Source organism: Vitis vinifera, chromosome 5 (genome assembly GCF_030704535.1).
Source record: "Vitis vinifera cultivar Pinot Noir 40024 chromosome 5, ASM3070453v1".
Lineage (NCBI taxonomy): Eukaryota > Viridiplantae > Streptophyta > Magnoliopsida > Vitales > Vitaceae > Vitis > Vitis vinifera.
In genome coordinates, this window is record NC_081809.1 from 24,652,564 (window position 1) to 24,662,528 (window position 9,965).

Below are 9,965 nucleotides of genomic sequence, written 5' to 3' on the forward strand. Positions count from 1 at the left end.
AACACCTGATTTCTCTATCCACAGAGTGGAGTAGATTAATCTACTCAGACAATAGGAAGACTTTAAAGCTTCTCAAGCCTCTTAATCTGAACCAATAGATACAAATGTATGCAGGTTTTGCTGGTTCGGGCTGCCATACAGCCTGCATGGACCATGGTACTTTTGTCTACCCTTTGTAAGGAGCCCCTTGCCTTTGGCCTTAATGGCTAGTAACACATGTAGAAAGATCCAATGCTGAAACTTGTCATTTATCAATGAAGTAGGAGTGGCAGACATTGCCATTACAACAACACAACATCCGGTCTTATCAAGGAGTAATAAGTAGTGATTGGAACATATATAGCTTTAGTGACCCTCCTTTGCAAGTTTTCCTCTTCCTGTTGTCTTGCCATCCTCCCCAACCATATAGATGGAGATCAAGGATATAATTTCAAGAAATCATCCTACCTCGTCAACACCCAAGGCTCATTATGGAAAATTGATGGATGGGTATGGACCAAAAGAAGGAGAAGGATTTGGGATTTAAGACAGTGATACAACAAACAGCAATGCTTTCCACTCTTTGGAGTGCTTTCCACTAATTATTTTCAGATCTAATTGTAAGATTTTAAGACTGCAACTACAGCCCAATTATTCAAGAGTAAATCTCAGCAGGAAGCTTTGAGAGTGATTGGGATTGCATTCATGTAAATTTCTGTTGGAGCCCAATTTAACTCATACAGCTGTGTGTGAAAAAATCTTTCTCTAATGCCTATTTGGAGTATTTACAATTTGAAGGAGAATACCGTTTGCTATGAAATTTGTATGAACCTCGTTCCCAAAATATACTGAAATGTAAAGTGTGTGATATGCTTAGCAGGAGATATGGAATGTATCTGGCAAAAAAAATATGAATCATGTGACATTCATTGGCACCATTTACTTAATATTGATGTTTACTTTAAATTTGGAAACTATCAAAGTCTAGAACCATAACATTAACAAATATAATAGCAGTATTTTTTAACATGAAGTTGAGAAAGCATAGGACATTGGAGGATGCCAAAAATCAATTAAACCATCATATGATCCTAAAGGGTGTGGGGGGCAATGGAGTAGTTTCCACTTCCAATTTTTGTAGTTATATATACGCATTTTCAACTAATTTTGATTTAGTATGCAATTAATCATATCAATTTTTTATTTTAAAACTATTTTTAATTTAATAAACTTAATACATTAAGTCTCACTATATTAAAATATATTTTTCTAATGAAAAATTCATAACAATATAGTTTTGTACAAGATAAATAATAAAGTCATTTTGAACAAAATTTAGTCTACCAATTTTCAATAATAATTTTATTGTTTTCTAAATATTTCAAAATTAATACACCTAATCCAACATATAATGTCTTGTTTAATTTGAAGCTTATTTGTATAGTAAGAAAATTTAGAAAAATATTGTTCTACATAAAAAACAATATAATTATTTTGAACTAATTTTTATCCAAAAATTTCTTATTTTATTATTCAAACTTCAAATTATTATTAAAACCTATTAAAACATTTTTGTTTGGAGTTCTTTTTGCCTAACAAAAAAATTTACAAAAATATAGTTATAAGTTCAAGAAGAAACAAACAAAATCATTAATATAAATTTTAATTTTTAAATTTCTAAATATTAATTAGGCTCAATTTTAAGATCCATAACTTTCTAGTACTAATTGAATTAGTTTTTAGTTTAATAAATGGTATGTATCAAATATCGCCTTATTTGAACTTTATTTGCTTAATCAAAATAATTTAAAGAAGTTAAAACAAGTTCACAAACTACATATAATTAAGAAAAAAAAATCATATTTGAAATGTTTTTATGTTGGTTGATAGAGAAAGAATAAAAGAAAAAAATTGTCATAATTTATTTGTTTTTATGATTTTTTTTTTCATGCTATTTTTTATTTCTCATATTTTCCTTTTAAAAAAAAAAGATGAAAATAAATTCTACTTAATCTCTCAAATTGATCTCCATTTTACTTTATTGAAACCAACTTCAAGGGACCCACTATAGCTTCGTGAAACACCATTCTCCTCCTAGCTATTCCAACTAAACTTGATCCACAAATTTTTAAAATCCCATAAGATTAGCCCTAACTAAGCTAGCTAGCCATTGTATCCCCAAAGGAATTAACCTCATATATGCTTTAAATTCCTTACCTTGCATGCTCTAGGCTAATTGCTTCCAAGTAGTCATACTAACAATCTTGGTGCCATCCACCATTGCTAACATTAGAGGCTTCTCTTGTTGTATTACACAATCTGTGCTCTTAGACATAGTGGCATCAAGAAAATTATGGGTACTCTTATAGTCAATCAAATGATGACAATTTTTTTCTTGATATTATCTCTAATTCACATGGTCTGATGAGATATGGCTCCCACAATAGCATGGACTAACACTAGAGGATCCTCATCCTCTCCTTCAAGTACAACATTTTCACCAATCATTTCATCACCCTCTTCTCCTTCTAACAAATAAATCTGTCTCCATTTGCACTTATGCCCTGCTTCATATTTTTCGTCATAATAGTAACATAACTTCTTGTTTCTCATTACCTACATCACAGCCTAAGATATTTTCCTGATTGGGGGAATTTGTCCAGAAATTCCTCTTCCTACTTCTTGCATACGTGGTACCAGCCTGGTAGTGATCCGTGATGAGAACTTAGCTTCCATTATTGTCGCTTCCATCGTATTCTCTAATATCAAAACCAACCCTATAACTTGAATTAGAGTAGTAGGTTGAAACATCATGGCATAATTCTTGATTGTATCTCTCAGACCACTTATGAAGCATTGTATAAAAAATTCCTCTATTAAGCCTCTAGTCCTTACCATTAATGCTTCAAACTACTCTTGATAAATTTGCACTAATGAGGCTTGCCTCAATTTAGTAATTTGGCCCACCAGGTTGGCATACATTCCTAGTCCAAGTTGCATAATTATATTTGCCGCAAATGTCTTCCAATTTAAATCCTTAACATAGGCTTCATAACCATGGAACCAATCTAAAGCCTTACCTTCATAGAGGCAATCCCAACCTTCTCCAATTCTAGCATTCATTGTATTTGAAAAACTTCTCACACTCGTACACCCAACCTATAGGATTTTCCCTCTCAAAAGTCAAAAAATTCAATTTAGAAATTTGGTTTGTGTATGATTCATGCTAGACGTGGAACCTGTTCTTGGCTGGGTTGGAATTAAACCACTAACCTCCATAGAAACCCTAAGAGCCAACGATTTTTCTGCTAGTTGATCAATTTTGAGGTTCATCACTATCATCATATGGACTAACTCCTTCAGTTTGTTGATTGTTGATTTGATTTTTTCTTCAATCGCTTAACGGAATCCTCCAATTGACAGACTTCTTATGTTCTAGTCCCATCTGCCATTACTTAGTGTTAGGTTGTCGCTATGATGCCAATGAAACAACCAGGAAGAAGAACACGTGTTGGATTGAAAAATATAGCTTTTTATAGAATAATCTTCGAATGAGTCCTGCCCAAGAGAACCTGCCCCTTTTTATACCTAAGAGTCATTGACTCAGCAAAAAAATAAAAGGAAAGCAAAAAATCAAAGAATAAAATCAAGAAACAATTATCAAACTTGGTTTATTCATAAATACCCAAAGTAAAACCCAAAAATCATGGAATAAAATGGGTCAAAACAAACCCATGAACCCTTAAATTTGTATTCTCAAATTTTCTTTTCTTGTTTCCTTCTCCAAATGAGAGAATAGACCAATGACAATACTGGTCATGGAAGATGGTGACAACGTTATGTTCTAAACTTCACATAGATGGGGCAACTAAGGTGGGCATGACTGTAGACTATGTTTTGATGAGAAAATATGTAGGACAAGGGAGAGGAAGAGAGATCATGAGAAAGATCTCAAATGGAAAAAGAAACACGAATTCCTTATTTCTATTTCTTCAAGAGATACAAAATCTGATCTTAAGATTTCATGGATAAAAACTCTATCTCTCACATATTTCAGGAACAATTTGGCTGTTCAAAATATTTAATTTATATGTTAATTTTTTACCTCCCTTTGCATCTTTTAATTACCAGAATAAATTAATTGTTGTAATTTCTTATTTTAGATAAGTGTTAGATAGCATATTAAATGATAAATATATATATATATATATATAGAAGAAGTGAACTTTAATTTTATCTCATAGATATGGAAATATTTTTCAAAATAATATATTTAAAAAAATTATTTTTAAAATTTACTGTATTTCTTAAAAACTCCTCCAGATAATTAATTATACATTACATAAGTCTTGAGTATCTAATGATGGCCTCTTCAACAAGGTATTTTGAATTTTATATAGAGGATTACATAAATTGCCCCAGATTCTTTAATTTCTAGAGCTACTCGAATCCTCAATCCTTAGCAGAATTTCTCATTTTGTCCAAGAAACTCACTACCCATTTACCACCTTATCTTTCTCATGTGGAAACAAAACCTTTCCACATTGGAAACATTGTTTAATTAAGTTGACTTTGTCTTACAAGTCTTTCAAAAAGAGCTAGCCTACCAGTATTCCTCTTAGAAAAAGGGTGGGAGCAGTCCATTGTCTCTCATAGAGAAAAAGAAAGAGAAAAAAGAAAAAGAAACTGATGGTATTGGGTGGTCAATATGTGGTGGTCACTGTTAGTTGGCTTTCAGATAAAAATATATATATAAAGAGAGGAAAGGAGAAAAGACGTCAAGGGGAATGTTCTTAGAAAGAGAAGATGAAGGTGGTGGGGGAATGTTCTTAGAAAGAGAAGATGAAGGTGGTGAGCGTGAATTGGGTTGAAAATTAAGAAACAAAATGAGAATATAAAATGAAAAGGAAGGACAAAATGATCAGGGAAAGACTTAGTTTTACTTGTTAGTTACCAGATTTCTTTGCCATTGTGAGTTTGTTACTAAGGCCGCCTCCACTCAGTCCTTTGCCTTTCGCGGCCAGCTTCACCTTGGCAGTATGAAATGGCTATGGAGTTTCATCGGGGGCTTTGTCGCCTACAGATTTTTGTAAGAACAATGAAATTTTGATCAAGTCTGCAATATCATCTCCCCTTTTGTGATCCTCCTAAGATGACTGATTATTAAATATTTATGGGTTAATAATTTCAGTTATTGTTTCCTTTTATTCATCATCATTTTATTAGATATTTTGCATGAGGTTTTTTTTTTTTCCTTTTCCCCCTTGGTTTAATTTCTAGATTCTTGTTCGGATTGAAAAGCAGAATCTGCATCTCTTGATAATTCTTAAGATATGTTTTAATTAGATTTGTGTGAGAGCTTTTCTGTTCCTTTCTCCGCAGAAAAATGCTGCATGAATACTCTACAAGGAAGGAAAGGGAGGAGGCGTGGAGGATGATGGCAGAGGGTAGAAATGAAGAAGCTAAGGAGATGCGGCATAGAAACTCTACGTTGAAGACGAACGACACACCAGATTGGGACACAATAAATTGGGCAGAGGTAGACGACACACGAGATTTGGCGAAGATAGTCTTGTCGAGGGTCATAGAGAAAGTATATGTTGTGCGCATTCAAGAACCAACAGTTTTCGTTGGAGTTGAAGAAGATATCCAGTGGATCCAAAGGAAGTTGATGCGTGCTCGGGTTGAACCTGAATATTCCCCAGAGGAATTAACGGACGTTGCCTATGATTTTGAAGATGTGATTGATGACCTTATGCTCAGATCACCCGCCAAGCAAAGGAGATTAGGAAATTGGGAGAGGTGCCTTTTGATCATCAGAATTCATAAGAAGCTGGAATTGATGAAGTCTAAGATCCCTGCTCTTCCTTGTCTCCCGATCGCAATAGCATCAGGTGCCAACCATGATAACTACTTTGAAGAAAGGGTCTGGTCAGACATATTCTTGATACACGATCGGAGTGTGGCAAACACAATTGTTTCCCCAGTGGAACAGAAGGTATCAGCTCTGCTAGCTCAGGAGGTAATTCATCCCCATACTAAGAAGAAAGTCATGCGGGTGCTAGACAAATTCAGGTCTCTGAATGATTTTCTGACAGGCTTACAATCAGTGGAATTAGACGCTTGCGATATGGTTTGGATGGAGGAGTTGTCCCATGTTGCCCTGTCTGCTGTGACTGCCATTGAGTACTTCATCAATAAAAAAGAAGAGTTCACAAAAAGAAGTTGGATGAGACCTTCAAGGGGATTTCTTTTTGCTTTTGGCAAATTGAAATCTGAGGATAAGCTTGCTGTGGAGATGGACAAAATATATGCTAAGATCCAGAACCTCTCTATGCACAGACCAACAGAATTCAGTAGACAAAGTCAAAGTAGGGACACAGAGTCCACCGTGCTAATCTCACCACAGCCAACAACGCAAGAACCTAATCTTCCCAGCTTCACTGATGATGTACATGCGATGGTAAAACGGTTGCTTACAGATGACAAGAGTTTCAGAGTGATTCCAATAATGGGTATGGAAGGCATTGGAAAGACAACCCTTGCAAAGTTGATCTTTAACAATAAAGATGTTCTAAACCATTTTCCTTTTGGTGTTTGGACGTCTGATGGCTATGAATTTCACCTACGTGACAAGGAGAAATTGATGGACTCCAACCTAAGTCAACTAGGAGATGTGTGGAATTATCATGTTGAGTTACAACGGCTGAAAGCTTTCTTAATTGATAAAAGGTCTCTTATAGTTCTGGATGATACTCATATCCCATTCTTAGAGCATGTGTTAAGAATACTTGCAGAATCATCAAACGGAAGTAGAATGATTTTGACTACTCACAAAATCAGTTTACCACCAAATTTCCGAACGATGAGTGATCCTCACCTACTGCGATTACGAGGAGATGAGGAGAGTTGGGCATTGTTTACCCATGCTTTGAAAAAGAGCATACTCCCGGAATTGCTAAAGCTGAAAGACAAAATTGTAAGAAGATGTGGGGGTCTGCCACTGCTGATTGTAAAATTGGCAGAAGCACTCTCACACAAGGATGCAACCATTGAAGAGTGGTCCACTGTACTTCAACAGTTTCATCATGACCAACAGCAACTTTGGTCCAACACCCTCTATAAGATCCATAAGGATTTGTCCTTGTACATGAGGAGATGTCTATTTTATTTCACTTTATTTCCCAAGGATTTTGATATTCCAGCAAGAAGATTGATGGCACTGTGGGTTGCAGAGGATTTGGTCCAGCCAGAGGGCGAGAATGAAACTCCAGAAGACGTTGCAGAGAGTTGTCTGAATATGTTGATAGCCCAGGGAATGGTTCAAGTGACAAAGAAGAAGCTTAATGGGGATGTTAAAATGGTGCGATTGCCGGATGCCCTAAGACAGTATTGGTTATCCAAAGCTCAACAAGCCACATTTCTTGGAATTCATACTGACACAAGATCTGAGTTATCCCTAGGCACCAGCAGGATCCGTCGTCTTGTTGATCATCTTGACAAAGAAGATGTAAGCTTTGATCATATTCATGATGATTACAACACAACTTCTACTTCTTTGCTACCTTACTATCAAGATGCGCTTTCTTTTATGTCCTTTGATACTCGAAAAGAAAGCAAACCAGGAGAAGACGTGGGAAACTTTCTTCGTCAAAGCATATCCAGTGGTTGCTTCCTAGTACTGCTCGTGCTTGATCTTGAAAATGTCTTCAGACCTAAGTTACCTGAGGCAATTGGCAAACTAACTCGACTAAGGTACTTTGGCTTAAGATCTACATTTCTCGAGATACTCCCATCATCTATAAGCAAGTTGCAGAATGTTCAAACACTGGACATGAAGCATACTAGCATCAACACTCTGCCTGATTCAATCTGGAAGCTACAACAACTGCGGCACTTATACTTGAGTGAGAGCTACCGAAGTAAACTTATGCTTGGACAGGGTACAAATTTTCCTACAATCCTCCAGACATTGTGTGGGATATTTTTAGATGAGGAGACCCCGGTAAGAGATGGCCTAGACAGGTTACTCAATATTAGGAAATTGGGATTAACAATGTCATCTAAACAAGAGGCAATGTCATTTCAACTGCAGGCAGTAGTTGACTGGGTTCTGAAACTGAACCAACTCCGGTCTTTAAGGCTCAAATCTATTGATCAAAACAATCAGCCATGGGATCTAGAATTGAAGCCTTTAGTAAGCCTTGTGAATCTTTCTTACATTTACTTGCTCGGATGGTTAAGGAATCCATCTGTTATGTCCCAATTCCCATACAGCCTCATCGACCTCACCTTATCAGCTTCAGGACTTGTAGAAGATCCAATGCGGTTATTGGATAAGCTTCCCAATCTTAGAAGTCTTAAATTGCTTGCCAAATCTTATTTAGGGAAAAGCATGCTTTGCTCTTTTGGAAGCTTTCCTCAGCTTCGAGTTCTTAAACTATGGAAGTTAGAGCAACTGGAGGAATTAAATGTAGAGAAAGGAGCACTACAAGCTCTCCGAGATTTGGAGATTAGGTTCTGCAGAAGTCTGAAAATTCTTCCTGCAGAATTGCTGCATAGAACTCTCTTGAAAATTGAAGTTATACCTGCCCAGTAAGTTCACTACTGGTCTCTTGAAAATTGGTTTATAACCTGCTTAACATGAGATGATTTCGTAATGTAACCAACAACCTAATACACCATTGTGTTTTTCCCTTTTTTGTTTTGTTTGATTAGGGCGTGAGAAGGTATGCGAGAAGGTTCTGGTCTACTTCGTGTTGGGCTTTGCTTTCCATTTCAATGTTTTTGCTATTGGAGCAGATATTCAAATACTCATGAGGGCAGTTCTCAGTTGCAACAATTTATAGAGCTCATTTCGAATTGGGTTTCCATCCCTTCTGCTCATTATTTTGTTCTACCATTGATGATAAGTTATTGTCTATCAAACCTTAAATGTATACTGTAGTGTACTTGTTAGTAGATTCTGTAACTTGTGTGTGTGAACTCTAGAATCAGGGCATCATGAACACAATGGTGTTGTGGGTGTGAATGTTATAGAATTTTGCTTTGTGATTGTATTTGGATTGAATAGAATAGTTTCTTCTTTCAGTTGATGATGTTTATTGGATAGAATTTAACTAGTCTGCTGGTATGCATATATGGAGAAAATAACATATATCACTATTCTCTTCTTGCCTAGATGGGCGAAGGAGAGTGAGATTAATCCTCCACCTTCGCTAGAAATCATAATACTAATATGTTAATAGTTTTGAATACTCCTATTTGTAGCTTATTTTTGTAAGTGCATTGGGTTCAAAGTCTTGAAATAAGTTATATTAATATATCAAATTAATGCATCCTGCTGCTAACAAGCTCAGATCAGAACCTACCATCACCTGCATGGCTGCTTACATGCTCTGCCCAATCCACTGGCTTACACCTTCTTTTTTTCCTTTTCAATTAAGATGATTTGGGAGTTAGACCATGCCATATAATTGTGGAGCTTTTGTTATAACACCCATTTGAAATGGGATTCATCCACCTAAAGCTCTTCAACTCCAACCAAAGCTGCTGGTTATTGAAGGAGAAGAACGGAGAGTTTCACCAACAAGCTCCATCCAGTGCTAACTGACATGCGATATCTATCTCTGTCCTGCTTCCTCAACTTTAACCTGTTACATTCCACCTGCTTCTTCTACTTTTGGTATGGTCAGTGTGGATTCTGGAAATGAACAGCAGAGCAGAGGTTACACCCAAGTGAGACCTTCGGTTTTGGAACCATAAGTTTAGCTTGTGATTTGTGTGTTTGAAACAGGGCAATAAAAATGCAGTTACTAGAATGCCAGCAAAATTTAAGGCCTAAATTCATGGCTAAGTATTGGTGGGAAAGCATTGAGCTATAAGATGTCACTGGGGAACAGTGATATAACTGGCAACTGTAATAGGTCATTAATATAGTGGCAGGAAGCAGACTTTCCTGCACTGCATGCATTCTGCATGAGGCC

The 9,965-nt window shown here is 36.2% G+C and overlaps 1 protein-coding gene across 1 annotated transcript; it reads left to right on the top strand.

Annotated features, from left to right (window-relative positions):
• The first annotated feature begins 4,848 nt into the window (after window positions 1–4,848).
• On the top strand, window positions 4,849–9,069 carry LOC104879485 (putative disease resistance RPP13-like protein 2). Its single transcript, XM_059737164.1, has 3 exons — window positions 4,849–5,068; window positions 5,362–8,574; window positions 8,698–9,069. Exons 1-3 carry the CDS (start codon window positions 5,019–5,021, stop codon window positions 8,702–8,704), a joined length of 3,270 nt encoding a protein of 1,089 aa, XP_059593147.1. The 5' UTR covers window positions 4,849–5,018; the 3' UTR covers window positions 8,705–9,069.
• The last annotated feature ends 896 nt before the right edge of the window (window positions 9,070–9,965 follow it).

Excerpts from the sequence above, each read along its gene's own strand:
- LOC104879485 (XM_059737164.1), top strand. The coding sequence starts at position 5,019 with ATGAAATGGCTATGGAGTTTCATCGGGGGCTTTGTCGCCTACAGATTT. Across the intron at positions 5,069-5,361 it reads TTTGTCGCCTACAGATTTTT|AAAAATGCTGCATGAATACT; the intron begins GTAAGAACAATG and ends CTTTCTCCGCAG.